Consider the following 14990-nt stretch of genomic DNA (forward strand, 5'->3'; position numbering starts at 1 on the left):
TAGGAAAGAATGTGTTATAACATTGATGTGACACTACAATAAACAAATCATCCCTAATTTCCCACATGAATCTGTTTGTACCTGATTGTAGATGCTGTATTGATTAACATGGTTTCTGTGAAAAGTGAGCTTTAAGTAAGACCCAACAGCATCAACATGAACAGACTTCAGCTCTCTCGTCTGAAACCAGTCTTCACGTTGTCAGAGAGGGACACATGCCTAGACAACACATTACACTCAACACAGTTAGTTCAGCAAAAACATTTCACAGCACTTTGAACAGCAGTCTATCTCCAATGTGGAAGTCGATCTTGGATGGGATCAGGTACTGATGGGCCAGTAGCTGGAGTTTCCGGATGCGACATCTCTCAAACAACTGCAATATAATTTTCTAAGAGGAATGGACAGAACCTACACACAATCATTAGAAAAAATATTCCTAAAAAAGTATTTCAGAATGTAATCTTTGGTAAAAGCAACCATGAACAGTTAGCATAAATATTATACAATTAATTTACCTGGTGGATCTCCAGCCACTGACAGTGGGCGCGTGGACCATCAGATATTTGGCAGTGTAGTTTCCTTCATTCCCAGACCAGCTGATCACAGTGAAGCCTATCTTATGAGGCATCCGTACCTGAGTTCTGGTGGATATGGCAAACTGTATGAACAATACACAAAGTTTAATATCACAAAGCACCAGCACTGTAACATAAATTATACAGAAAGAACCTGTAAATTGGCAACATTCCTTCACATGAGAATAATGTCGTTTATGAAATATGCTTAAGAGTACATAAATATCTCTAGAATATCATAAAAAATACTTGTTCAAATTAACAATTAATTAAACAGCAGCAATGCTAGGTGAAACTATTTAAATCCACATTAAATCCACATTACTACCACATAGGTAGCTACTTGTTGTAACACTGTAATTTCAGCTAAGTCTGCATTTAAATATTGCACATGTATTCAGAGTTTTGCCGCGTATTAAAAAGAAGTATTTAGCGTTAGCGTGCAATCAACTAAACAGTAACATCACTTACTCTTCAAAAACAGCATTAAGGATTTTAATCACAAACCACACGTTAATCATATAACGCTCACTCATTCTTAGAGTAGTACTATTATTCACTAATTGGCAGATACAATTTCGACAAATAAGTTGTTTACCCAGATACAGCAGTTGCTTACAACTGAATCGTGTGCGCATGCGCGAGTGTTTCGTTCGTTCTTGAAAGAATCCGGTGTTTTTGAATGAATCTTCTATTCTTGTTCTATATTCTACATTCTTTTTTCTATTTAATTCACACATTTCTTAATAGTTTATTGTATTCTATCTTCATATAAGTGTGTACGGCCAAAATTCTTTGTAGATGCACAGTGGGACGAGAAATTAAGTAAAACATTTTATAAACTTCCATCACATGCTGAATTTTATATTTATTTTAATTATATTAATCATATTATTTTATTTTTCTAAATTATGTATGTAAATTATTATGTATATAATATACACGTTGAATAATTATATAATTTAATGTCTATTTCGCCACCTACTGGCCCACGACGCAAGCAAAAGAAAGAATCGATTAAAGAATCTTTTAGATGAACTGATTCAAAAGATTCGAGACACTTTAGTGAATCAAAAGTCCAGTCTCTATCGAAAAAGAAAGGATGCTGGTTCTTGTAGTCATTAATAATGGTTCTGGTTAAAAATGGGAGAGTTACCCTAAGACGATTTGTAAAATATTAGTATTAAAATATGAAATATGACAATCCTAAATTCCAAATCCAACGCCTAATTAAGTTAATTAAATTGTCATAGGAATTGGATGAAAAACCGGTATCTTATTAATTAAACTCTTCCTGGTTGCGTCCAGGAGTCCACGACCACGTTTCGGGTGGGTTATGTTTGGACAACATGGCTGAAGTCAGCTCATTGAATATTTGGCCAGAAATAGAAAAGGCAGAAAACGAGAACAGGCGTGAGCTGGTGCTTCAGGGTTCAGCGGTTGACAAAAAGATCCAGAGCAGCACGGGCGACTTTATTCCCTCTCGCTCCTAAACTACCTGGAGATCAGTCAATGTCCCATTTTACATGAGATCCACGAGAACATCAGACATCTGTCTCGTCTACAGAGTTTGATCCTCATATTTTAAAGGGAACAAGCTGAAGGACAAGAGGCTTGAGAAGATGGTGAATGGCTGCCAGACTAAATCAGTCCTAGACTACCTGAGGGCAGGTGGGAGGGAGAAAGGGAGAGGCAAGTAGCAGGATGGAGAGGTGAGCGAGAAGCTTGATGGAGTCAGGAACATCTCAAAGAAGAAAAGCGGTGCAAAGCAGAAAGGCAGAAAAGAGGCAGAGGAAGTGGATGAGCTTAATAGGATGGTTGTCAGAGTTCTGCATGTATCCAAAGCACCCACGGCTGTGACAGTCAAAGTCTCTGCAGGCGTCAAGGATGTTCGGCCATACATTGTGTGCTGTATTGTAAAAAGCATGAACCTCAGACAAGGAAATGCACTCAAGCGATTCTTAGTTGCTCAGGTGACACAAGTTTAAATAAATATCTCATCCATCAGAACTCTTGTGTACTGTCTATCTGTCTTTTTAAGATATATTTTATATAAGCTTATACAAATATCATGTATTCTGTCTGCAGACCAAACTTCACGATGAGATTTGTGCCAAAAGAACAACAGCAACCATTGCAACTCATGATCTTGGCTTGCTTAAGGCTCCTCTGTTGTATGACGCCAGGCCACCAGATACACTGAAGGTATTTTCGTATGGATAATTATTCTTTTTGTAAAAAATCCACAATTAAATAATCTTGACACAGTCTAAACTGTCCCAGGGGTTTGTTACATAACTCATCAATCAAAGCATCTCCACTAGTTGCATAACCGGCAAACAATGCAGGAATGATGAATATTTAAAAACCGCACAGTTTTTGTGAATTGCAGGAATCTGGTTTCAAGGCCACCAGCTGACTAATGACACAGAGAAGTCCCATAATCCTCAGTTTTTAATAATAAATGAACAGTCTTTTTTCTGGCTGTTGTTTCTTTTGTGTTGACAGTGAATTCGGCACCTATCTAAGAGGCCACAGGCTGTTGCACGGAAGGATGTGTTACATTGCTTCATTCTCATAATTGATGGTTTCATTTACACTGCTGTTCAAAGGTTTGGGATAAGTGAAATTTTTAATGGAGTCTCTTATGCTCATCAAGGCTGCATTTATTTGATAAAAAAAAATTTTTTTTTTTTTAAAAATTTTTAAATTGTGGAATATTATTACAATTTCTAATATTGATTTCCTATTTAAATATACTTTAAAATATCATTTATTTCTGTGATGCAGCACTGAATTTTATCAGCCATTACTCCAGTCTTCAGTGTCACAGAAATCATTCTAATATGCTGATTTATTATCAGTGTGGAAACTCGTGCTGCTTAATATTTGTTTGGAACCTGTGATACTTTTCTCTTTGATTCTTTGATGGAAAAAAAGTAAAAAAATAAATTAAAAAACACAGAATTTATTCCAAATAGAGATCTTTTCTAACAATAGTAATAATATAAGTCTTTACTATAACTTTTTATCCATTTAACACATCCTTGCTAAATAAAATAATTAATTAAAAAATAATTATAATAATCAAATACTGACCCCAAACTTTTGATTAGTAGCGTATATTGTTTGTAACATAATTTCTTTTTAACTTCTTATTTATCAAATGATCCTGAAAAAAATATCATAGGTCCCCAACAATATTATGCAGCACAGTTGTTTCCAACATTGATAATAAATCAGCATATTAGAATGATTTCTGAAGGATCATTTGACACTGAAGAATGGAGTAGCCTAATGATGCCGAAAATGCAGCTTTGCCTTACAGGAAGGAAGAAATAACATTTTAAAGTATATTGAAATAGAAAACTTATTTTAAATTGCCATCATTTTTCACAAAATATTTTTTCAAAAAATATTTTAATCAAATAGATACAGCCCTGATGAGCATAATAAACATCTTTAAAAAAAACTTACTGATCCCAAACTGCAAAAGAACAGACTTAAGTAGTAATCTAAGAAACATTTTATGCTATATTGTGAATATAGTGACATAAACCCTTTTAGCTGATTATATTCACAATCAAGCACTTCCAAGGAAAAATTTAAAATGATAATAATTTTCATTTAAGTATTGCTGCAACACCAAAAAACATACCTACTGCAGAGTTATATATATATATGAAAGTATTGTCAATGTGTGTAGATAGTTCCTCTGGGTCGTAAGGAGATGAAGGCAGCTGAACTTCTGAAGATGCTTCAGGAGGAAGCAGATGAACAGAGAAAACAGAAAAAGAGACAAAACGTTTCAGGACTCCATAAGTAAGAAAGTGCATATTGAATACCTGATTATATAATATTAATAGTGGTAAATATTTAATATTATTAATATTATTATGACCACTTCTCCGGGTGTGTGTTCACTGCTGTGTGTGTGCACTTTGGATTGGTTAAATGCACAACATGAATTCTGAGTATGGGTCACCATACTTGGCTGTATGTCACTTCACTTCACTTCGTTTGTCTACAATATAGTTTGAAACTGTGGAGGGCACAATCTGTTAAGAAAATGAGTGGTTTTGTGCAAAATCTAACATCATTCTCAATGTAAAAGGGCTAGGTCATGCTCTTCAATGGCATTGTTTACTATCTACGCCCTTTCTAAGTGATCCGAAAAATATCCCTTGTTTGTCACACACCTATCCTGTTGTTGTGGGTAATTGGTGTAATTTCATCCATGTAATCGCACTTCATCCAAGACTGCACAGAACACTAAGTACAAACACTGAACTGTGACACAGTGAATTAATTCATTATTCAGCGTTTCATGGACGTATTCCCAACTTTTAATTCTTCATCCCAGATCCCTTCAACTCCTTGATGGGAAAGATCTTTACCCGTGCTTGATTGACTCAGAGGATCATGGTCTCATTCCCACCAATCACGAACAGCGAGAGGACAAAGGTAATCTAAGGAAATTAAGTGAAGTACAGTATGAAAACATTATTTCAGGGTTTAAATGATGAAGGTGAATGGCATGATCAACTCGACTGATTTTATGGCTTCATATGTTTTTTTTTTGTGTTTTTTTTATGATATTTATTATTTCTTTATCCAGAATGGCATTGAAAGTATGTCATCAAAATAAAATACAATATTATTAATGCAAATGTTTATTTATTTTAATCTTTTTCACATGACAATTGTTTAAAAAATTATTGAATTTTTTATTATAATAGTATTATTTTTGTCAAACAGCATTTTTAGCAAACTTCTGTCTCTGCAGATTAAGAGGTCCACACAAGAGCTGTTTTTAGAGGTGACGAGCTCCAGCAGTCTGCAGATCTGTAAAGATGTCATGGACGCACTGATAATAGTAAGATACTACTAGTGTTTTGTTTTATATTCTGTTATAAGATGTATTTAATTTTGCATTTTGTGTTTATTTAGATATCAACCAAATTGTATGACAATAGAATCAAAACTAAATCATTCCTCGATCCAGTATCAATACTGCAGTGTCTGTAGTCAAGAGATGGGTAGGATTGTTCATTTTTGTTTTTGTTTGTTTGATTTTGGTTGCTTTTTGTTTCAATATATCATATTTTATATGGCACTGATTTGGGTCTGTAAGAGTGCTAGATTGGATTAGCATTGTTATGCTATTTGACAGCACAGCTTTTGAATGCTGATACTCTAGTGGAAGAAATGAGCTCATCTTTCTGCACACACACACACACACACACACACGGTGTACAGTGTCTCGGAGGCATTGCACCATCACATAATACAAGTGCAATTCAAGAGCCCCTTGGCTGCTGCTGATTTTATCAGTCCATTTTTGTTTGGTTTAATTAACATTCCTAATTTATAGCAAAAACTTAAAAATCCTATTTTGCAATTTTGTAAAAACTACCTGACGTGATGGAAAACCCTGAAATGTGACAAGGAAGATAAAACCGAGGATTTGGTTTAGATTGCAGCTGTGAGATTTTCTCCGTGATACCTGTGAATGACCTGTTCCACTTTCGCACAATCTTCGTTTACGACAGCTCAAATAACTACTAAATATTTCACTATAAAAGACAGTCTGAATAATCAGTGCCATTAAATCAGTCGTTAAGCTGGGTCATTGCGTTCAGTTTATCCGCATTCATTAGCAGTTATGCTATTACTAAGTACCAAGTCAATTAAAAAAGGCATCTGTTTACACTGCTATCCTCATTCAAAGTCAATTACACAAACAAACAAACAAACATGGTGGTTAGTAGCATTACTAAGCTATGCATATTTACAGTGGAAAACAGCATCCATGTTATTAGCGTATATTCATGCATTTTCACTGACTATTCTTGCTTCTATTTCAGAAAATGGCAGAGCTTAATAAATTAGCCTTTGATGCAAAGGAGGATGTGGGTTCAGATGAAGAGATGGATGTGATTTCAGATCGTCCTGCAGAGGACCTAACCTCCTCGGAGCTGACCGTACTACAAGTGAAGGTCGTGGACATAGATGGAAACCTTAAAGTGGTTTACCCATCAAAAACTGACCTGATGTCTGACATCAGCAATCTAACTGTCATCCGATAACAAAATTCAGCTGTTGGTTTTCTTTCTAATTTTGTAATTAATTTACCCCACTCTCCATATAGTTTTCTCTCTCATCGAATTAAAACTGCTATTAATTTAAAAGTTGGATTCAATGGTTCTCATTTACACTCCTGTCTTTTGTATAAAAGTTTGTTTCCACCTCAGTGTACAGATTTACACTTCTAATATAATTAATGTTGTTGAAGTTACTTTGTCCTTGTCAATAAAATAAATATAAAAATTGTACACTTTCCCTGTTTTGCTGAATCTTTCAGTTGGGTAAGATATAAAAGTACACTGTCAAATCTTTCAATGTCAAGTTTACTTCCTTGAGCAAGGTTTTTAACCTCAGGATGACTCTGTATAAGAACCTTTGAACCTCTGGATGAGAGACATCTGCATCAATATCTAAACTACTTATCAGTCTCATAATTCAGTTTATAGTTAGGTTAGGTTTGCAGTAACTATATTAAAATGCACATCTTCAGACATGTTTAGTGAAGTGACAGTAGCATTGTTTGCATCCTATGTTTGTTTGTGCCTGTGGAGCACATCAATGCTGCGGGTTTGGTTACAGATCAGGTGACTGGCCAACTCAGGAAATGTAAAGAGGAGGAGAATAAGTCTGAGCTGTCTATAAGAGATGCAAGAAGGATTCCTATCCCTCAGGACAGTCCATCATGATACATGACACTGACAGTTGTCCATTTTGCTCCTATTAACAAGTTCTGAAAATGACCCAGAGGAATGACATTTGGGACCACGGGACAAAATGGAAGAGTGGATCTAGCAAAACTCTTAACATCCAGGAGAATTTACATACGTTTGAGACATTTAAGACCCCCAGTCCATCTCTACCCATCTGTCTGGAGTTGATTGGAACGAAGGGATCCTACCATTTATCATCAGGGTGGAAACTGGCTGGAAATGGAAAAGATCAAACTATCAAACCTCGTAAGGTTTTAATGGCGAAGGGGAACGATGGCAGGACTTTGACGAAGAGTAGCTCGCTGCCTCCAATACACAGCCCAAGAATAACCACTATCTCCATGTCTAGTGCAAAAACCTGTGTGTCAAGCTGGGGAGTAGGATGTCAGGAGAAGAAAGCCAATATCTTGTCCACCAGCTTAAGGATGGACAAGGCATTGTTCAATAGACAAAGGCAGGGATGTCCGCTGATCTGCAATGGACTCGCTGTTTTTAATGATAGTCCGCAGGTTCATAACCAAGACCTGAGACAGGACAAGATCCCTGGTGTATCAGCAGGGCTGCCACAGGATGTAGAGCCCAGTAACATCAGTGCCAGAGACAGAGAAGTGATGACAGAAAGGATGAAGGATTCATCGAGTGTAGCTAAGGACAGACTTACGCTGCCATTCTCTGATTCGGCTATTGAGATGGAAAATGAGAACGAAGTGAATGAAATGATGGAAAATCAGGAGGACGAGTATTATACTAACCAAAGGATCACGGCATGGATTGTCAAAGTAAATGCAAGCTTGTTTTCTCCATTCAAAGATGAAATTATTGAGCAAATGCTAGAAGAGCAGGATGTGGATACTATTAAAATCATCTATGACTAGGAGTGATGTCAAACGCAATGTTAAGTGTAAACAGTGTAAAATAATTTTAAATTTGCTAACAATTGTTAATGCATTAGGTTTTGTTTTAATTCTTAAAATGGTAATAATATTCAACTTAAAATGATGAAATACTTGGTATACACCATTCCAAATTTTGTGGTTGATAAGATATTTTTAATGTTTTATAAGTCTCCCGTTGTCAGCAAGGCTGCATTCATTTGATCAAAAATACAGTAAAAACTCTATTGTGGAATATTACTACAATTTAAAAAACAGTTTTATATTTAGTCATGTGAAGTAAAAGCTGCAGCCTTTACTATACAAAATTTCACCTTTGACTAATTTAATCCATACTTGCTAAATAAAAATATTGTCTCTAAAAAAAAATGTAATCTTACTGACTCCAAATGTTTGAACCAAATGTACAAAGACTGCTAAAAGCTGCTGTAACAGTGTTGTTCCTTGTTAGTCATGATAAGGCATTAACCAAAAATGAAACCTCTCTTTAAAGTGTTTACTGTTAACTTTATTTTATTCTTGGTGTAATAGCAAATTAAAGGCAATGTATGGTGACTGCTTTACATGCACTTTTGGATATGAAATGGTCACTGACATTCAAATAAAAAAAAAAAAAAAAATCTGTTTTTGAATTTAAGTATTTGGTTTGTTAACACTGGTTAAGATACTCTGTTAAAATAAAAGTAATTTATTTAAAAACACATTTTTATAAATTTTACTTCTTTAATGGACATAATACATGTTTCAAATAACAGCCATTTCTATAAATAGTCATTTCCATCAATATAGTGTCCTCTTCAGCATCGGTGAACGTAGTATCCTGTGATGTATCCAATAATGTATATAACTACCATCACAGCCAAAGACACCGCCACTTTCATTACAATGCCAAGACGTTCGATGCACAGTCTGTTATAGAGACTATATGGGCACAGATGTGACTGACATTATTACTGAGTTATTTGATTGACTCTAATCACAATTCTGAAAATAGTTCATCAGTTATATGAAATATATTCTCACTCAATCAGTCTGGACTGTGAATGCAGCACTTGCATGTTCATGTTGTCTTCATTCCAGCAGTTGTATTGAACACTGGCCTCATTGGACTCCATTTCCTTCCAGCTCTCTGCTCCTCAATCAGCTACAAAGTAAAGACCGATAAAAAGGAGAAACTACTAGCAAACTCTTTGAACAAAGGCTTATCCTGCTACTTTTCACTTCAAGAAAATGTATTTTGGATAGCTTAAGGTTGTATTTACTTTCCACTTATGGATGTTGCTGTGTTTTGAAAAGTTATAAAGTTGTAAATAATTCAGCAATTCAGTAATCCGCAATAAAGTGTTAATAAATAAGATAAAACAGTGTACAGAGTCCAGTGTACATAGTATATACAGCTATTTTGTGTAAGTATTTACTGCATACTTAAGTACTCAAGTATGTACTGCAGTTATACAGTTACAATCTAGTAAGTTACTGATTGAATGACTGTTTTGATTATTTTCCTACTTTATCGGCAAATCCATTGTGAATCAAAGCATAATTTGAATACTCACAGGTTCTCAGGACATTAACTGGTAAGTAAATACAATTAGTCTTATGTATGTAATATCTAAAGAGCAGCAGGTCCATAAGGTCATTTAGGTAAACCTTTGCTCACAGCCTGTCATAAACGAAATCCCTGAATTAGGCTACATGCTGTCCTGGTTAAATGAAAATAAACTGCTGGTCAGGTCCCCTGAATTAAATAGGGTTTTATTATGCAGGACTACATGTGAATTAATAATTATTTCATGAATTGCTTTACATAAATAAATAAATAATATTTTATGAAATCCCTGAAGAAGTGGAGACATGTCAGATAATGGTTAGATTGTTCAGATAATAGTCTTTCTCACCTGCCGATTGTTTGTTCAGAGAGGTGTCATTTATTTTGCACCAAAATAAGTTATTTTACATGTTGTCATACAGTTTATATGAGATCTTTGGTCTTACTACCGACATAATTATTTACTGCATATAAATAGATACATACAAGATGCAGTCATCTGTTCCGTTTTATCATATTATTTTATAACACAGGTTCGTTGTCGCGTTCCTCTTCCGCTCCGCTAGGTGGCAGCAGGTATAAAGCTATAAAACGCTGCGGTTCTCTTGCCGGTTACAGAAGAAAAGTGTAAACATCTATGTAAACATCATTCTAGGGTAAACATCCTTCGAGAAATGTTTTATGAAATGTTTGTTTATTTACTGTTTATTTGTGGATGACAGACACTTTCCCAGTAATCGGACTGAGTGTATTACAGTAACGTTAATAGTTTTCTCTTTTACTTTTTTTTTTCTAAACACAAACGTAATTCTGGAGCAACTATAATGCATGATCGCTGATATTTTATAAACGAGACGCTCCTCTTTTCATTAAAGGTTGTTGCATATAATTTGGCTGCTTCAGTATGGCCACTCTGACGAGGCAGGACCTTAATTTTGGCCAAGGTAATTTTTGTACTTCGTGTGTTAATGTAATTCACTGTACACCTTTCAAATAACGTCATTGTGAATATTCTTTTTATATTGGTCTTTTTCAGTTGTTGCTGACATTCTGTGTGAGTTTTTGGAAGTGGCCATTCACCTCATCCTATATGTCCGAGAGATCTATCCATCTGGTATTTTTGAGAAAAGGAAGAAATACAACGTACCTGTGCAGGTAATGATTTTAAGATTGATGACAGTACGAACGAGCACTGCTTTGCTAATTCATAATGCGATTGGAGAAGAGAAATAGACAGAAAATGTTGCTGAAGGAATTTGACCATTTATGTTTAATTTGACAGATGTCATGTCATCCTGAGTTAAATCAGTACATTCAAGACACACTCCATTGTGTCAAGCCACTGATAGAGAAGGTGAGGTTTTTATTTCATATTTGATTAATGTACTTACTTACAGAAAAACAGGCTAACCGATATGATTAGAATGGTTTCCATCTGAACAGTGGGAAAACAAGACTTGTTTTGTGCTCTTTGTGCAGAATGAGGCTGAGAAGGTTGTATTGGTGATCATGGATAAAGAGCATCATCCAGTGGAGAGATTTGTGTTTGAGATCTCACAGCCTCCGCTGCTGTCCATCAGGTGAGTGACAGTGGATTTAGTGTTTTAAAATCCAGGTGGGAGTCATGGATTTTTCTGATAAGTGTGTGTTGGGTTTTGCTGTGTCAGCTCAGAGACTCTGCTGTCTCATGTGGAGCAGCTGCTGAGAGCGATGATCTTAAAAATCAGCGTATGTGATGCTGTTCTAGACAATAATCCTCCAGGTAGGAGCTCAGCCATTGCCACAAAATGATCGGTTCCAGTAATTGAGTTCACACTTATTAAACATAAAGTTTTAATAGATTTATATTTAAATTGTGTATTGTCTTCCACTCTGTAGGATGCACATTCACATTGCTGGTACACACCAGGGAAGCTGCCACAAGAAACATGGAGAAAGTTCAGGTCATCAAGGTGTGTTAAAGCAGCTGTATGTTTTAACCATAATTTGTTTTACTCTTGTCTTTTCTTGTCTCTAGTTCACTCTGTTGACTGGATATCTAAGTGAACTGCTGGAAAACCTAAAAACAACGACGTTATTCTCAGATGTCCCACAAAAAGACACTCTACATGCAAACCTGATGTGAACTCTTATATAGTTCCTTCTATGGTTTTCACACTTCCTAGTGGTCACCAAATCTTTTTGTTTATGAAAATTCTTCCAAATTTCCTTTTTTGCAGAACAAAATAACCAAATATGGGTTTGTAATTTTAGGACAAAAGAAAATGTAAAATTCACATTCTTGTCTTATGTTTTGTGTATGTTTTACAGGATTTTCCGTGGATTGTAGCAGATGAGCAGGAAGTTCACATGGAAGAGGCGAAACTCATTCCTCTTAAAACGATGACTTCTAATATTCTCAAGGTGAGAAAGTAAAGAGAGAGTCAGATTTCATTGCTTCAAATGAAGCACAAATGCTTTAGGATCATTCTCAAATAATGCTGCAGAACATGATCATCAGACATGTGACACAGCAGTGAGTTAGCTGAATGAACAAGTTTGTAAGTAAAGTGAATGAGGAACTAATACCAGGGCTCTGAAACGGTCCAAGGAACGAAAACAAGAACTGAAATCAAACAAAATTTTGATTTGTAACAGAACCAAAATATAATTTTATAGTTGCGGGCAGAATGAAAAATTTGAAATGGCCATTTACCAGTTAATAACTTTATCATTATTTTATAAAAAGTTGCACTGCTCCGTTGTACAATCTGTTGCAATCTGCAACAATTCTGTTGCATTAGCTGATGCAAAGGATAATGTAGATGAGAGTGAAGTACAAAGCCTATTACATAATAAATAATAGGCATTTTAGCATCCAGATACATTGCAAATGTGGAAACATTTGGATTAGTTTCGAATGAAAAAGGTAGGCATCAGTTTCACCTTAAATTCATTTGTTTTTGGATTTACATTTTTAAGCCTAAACTTTTTTGGATTTGTTGTGGAGAGAGAAACTAATAACTGTTTTTATAATAGAGAGACTTTGTATACATAAATACACATACATCACAACGACATGAAAACGTGTTCGTGAAAAAAGAAAGTTACATGTTGTCTTGATGCATTATTATACAGAATGCTTTCTTTTTGCCTTTAAACAGATGCAGCTCTATGTAGAAGAAAGAACACAGAAAAATGTATGCTCTGCAAACACATGAATGCAGCTGCAGTTGTTTACCACAGGAAGCAGGAACTTTTTATAATCGCTGACAACGGGCCTATTTATAAACTAGGTTTTGCTAACATGACAAGTATGTTGAGCTGGACTGTGCATTTTATTAAGTAAGTTGGACTAATGTTTGTCAGTATATCTGAATCTTTTACCTCTGTTTAATTTTTTCTCATGTTCATTGTGCTGAAATTGTCCCGTTTTATTTTAAATATATATTTTTTGTTCTTTCACTGCCAATTTCTACCTCTGTGACTCCCGATACGTTTACAAAATGAGATGTGGAAGTATTGTCCATTGGTAGTTCATAATAATAAATGCATAACTTATGTTAACAAACTGAACCTCATTTTAATGTGTTTACCCTGATTAAGTCAAAGACAATCAGAAGTGTAATTCTAATTTATTGATTTAAACATTTTTTTTTTCATTCACAAAGATTATTTTGATGCATTCTTTTGATATACTGTTAATCATTACATCAAAATAATAAAAGTAACAACAACAAAAATGTTTAAACAAAACCTCAGTTCTCTAACCTGGTAATACCAAAGTCTGCTACTTCGATTTGCTTTGTAGACCGTACAGAAGCGAACATAAACTGAGTAGAAGTCGAAGCCTGGCTATCAGTTCTCTTGATAATTTATACAACTGGGCAGTGGACTTTAGTTCTCAGCATGGTTTATTTATGACTGGATAAGCAGAACCAGAAATCACATAGGTTTGTTTTTTTTTTTTTTTTTTGCAAATATGAAACCTCTTTACAAATGATTTGCTCTTTTTTTTAGCAAACTCAATTTTCCACAGAGAAATCAAAGGAAATTGGTACTGGATTTTTTTTTTAAACATTGTCAACAGGATTGTTTAAATCATTAGTAGTAGGGAAGGTCAACCTGAATTGTGTCTTAAGAAGTAAGTATAACTATTTTTGCCTCTGTTTCATTTTATTGTGTTTTTATTTTCTCGGTATTTATCACTGCTGAAATTGTCCTAATTCTTTATACAATTTTATGACCGCTTCATAAAAAAGTGAGGTTGGATGTAGTTTGAAAGCACATAAAGTGCTTTACAGATTTCACATTAAAAACAGCTGTTACATTACATTAGATTCAAACTATGTTATTTAGTCACAAAATATTCTGTGCACAGAATGTAAATGCTTACTATCCACAATATTGTTAAAACAATGTTAAAACAAACTAATGGAAATAACCAAAACAATCCAAGGTTTTTATTTAGCACAGTGGCTAAATTAATAAACCAGATGCCTCTGGATTCAAATATTCCATAAATGTTTAATAGTAAAGACGTTATGATTTCTTCGCTGATAAAATAGATAACATTAAAATACAATAGCGCATGTATATTCTACAGCGTCTAACACTTCAGTTTCATCCATCGCACCCAAAGATAAACTGCAGTGCCTTTACAACTGTAGGACAGAAAGAGCTAAATAAATGTAGCACTGTATCTAAACCAACAACATGTTTATTAGATCCTGTACCAACTAAATTACTGAAAGAGTTGTTACCTGAATCCAAAGAACTGCTTCTCAATATCATTAACTCGTCGTTATCTGTAGGTCACATCCCAAAACCATTCAAGCTGGCGGTTATCAAGCCTCTTATTAAGAAACCAAAACCGGATCCTAGTGAACTGGCAAATTATAGGCCTATTTCAAATCTTCCATTTATGTCTAAAATTTTAGAAAAGTCGTGTCTGCTCAATTGAGCTCCTTCCTGCAAAAAAAATTATCTGTATGAAGAATTTCAGTCAGGTTTCAGGCCCCACCATAGCACAGAAACTGCACTTTACAAATGACCTGCTTCTTGCGTCAGATCAAGGCTGCATCTCATTGCTAGTTTTACTTGATCTTAGTGCTGCTGCGTTCGACACTATAGATCGTGACATACTCCTAGATTGATTACAAAACTATACATGTATTCAAGGGCAGGCTCTAAG

The 14990-nt window shown here is 34.9% G+C and overlaps 2 protein-coding genes, 1 long non-coding RNA gene and 1 pseudogene across 5 annotated transcripts; 2 read left to right on the plus strand and 2 right to left on the minus strand.

The window, feature by feature from the left end:
- Nucleotides 1-52: 52 nt before the first annotated feature.
- LOC127962887 (uncharacterized) lies at nt 53-1203 on the minus strand. Its single transcript, XR_008154680.1, has 3 exons — nt 1050-1203; nt 519-661; nt 53-411 (listed from the first exon to the last, which is right to left on the minus strand). It is a non-coding gene; the product is annotated as an uncharacterized LOC127962887 (long non-coding RNA).
- A 724-nt stretch (nt 1204-1927) lies between these two features.
- Nucleotides 1928-6826, plus strand: LOC127964155 (leucine-rich repeat-containing protein 47-like; annotated as a pseudogene).
- A 2223-nt stretch (nt 6827-9049) lies between these two features.
- Nucleotides 9050-9641, minus strand: LOC127963103 (small integral membrane protein 1-like). Its single transcript, XM_052562811.1, has 2 exons — nt 9292-9641; nt 9050-9189 (listed from the first exon to the last, which is right to left on the minus strand). The coding sequence occupies exons 1-2, from the start codon at nt 9381-9383 to the stop codon at nt 9066-9068; spliced, it is 216 nt and encodes a 71-aa protein (XP_052418771.1). The 5' UTR covers nt 9384-9641; the 3' UTR covers nt 9050-9065.
- Nucleotides 9642-10387: 746 nt separating this feature from the next.
- On the plus strand, nt 10388-13367 carry LOC127963558 (mitotic spindle assembly checkpoint protein MAD2B-like). 3 transcript variants are annotated; one of them, XM_052563530.1, is made up of 9 exons: nt 10388-10473; nt 10693-10761; nt 10854-10972; nt 11100-11171; nt 11297-11397; nt 11485-11579; nt 11696-11769; nt 12128-12220; nt 12961-13367. In XM_052563530.1, the coding sequence occupies exons 2-9, from the start codon at nt 10722-10724 to the stop codon at nt 13015-13017; spliced, it is 651 nt and encodes a 216-aa protein (XP_052419490.1). In that variant the 5' UTR covers nt 10388-10473; nt 10693-10721; the 3' UTR covers nt 13018-13367. The 3 variants fall into 3 exon arrangements, with proteins under 3 accessions (XP_052419490.1, XP_052419491.1, XP_052419492.1); XM_052563531.1 differs by having other exon boundaries at nt 10473-10573; XM_052563532.1 differs by lacking the exons at nt 10388-10473; nt 12128-12220; nt 12961-13367 and adding an exon at nt 11835-12092 and having other exon boundaries at nt 10480-10761.
- Nucleotides 13368-14990: the final 1623 nt, after the last annotated feature.

The sequence above is a fragment of the Carassius gibelio genome, chromosome B8 (genome assembly GCF_023724105.1).
Source record: "Carassius gibelio isolate Cgi1373 ecotype wild population from Czech Republic chromosome B8, carGib1.2-hapl.c, whole genome shotgun sequence".
Taxonomy (NCBI): Eukaryota; Metazoa; Chordata; class Actinopteri; order Cypriniformes; family Cyprinidae; genus Carassius; species Carassius gibelio.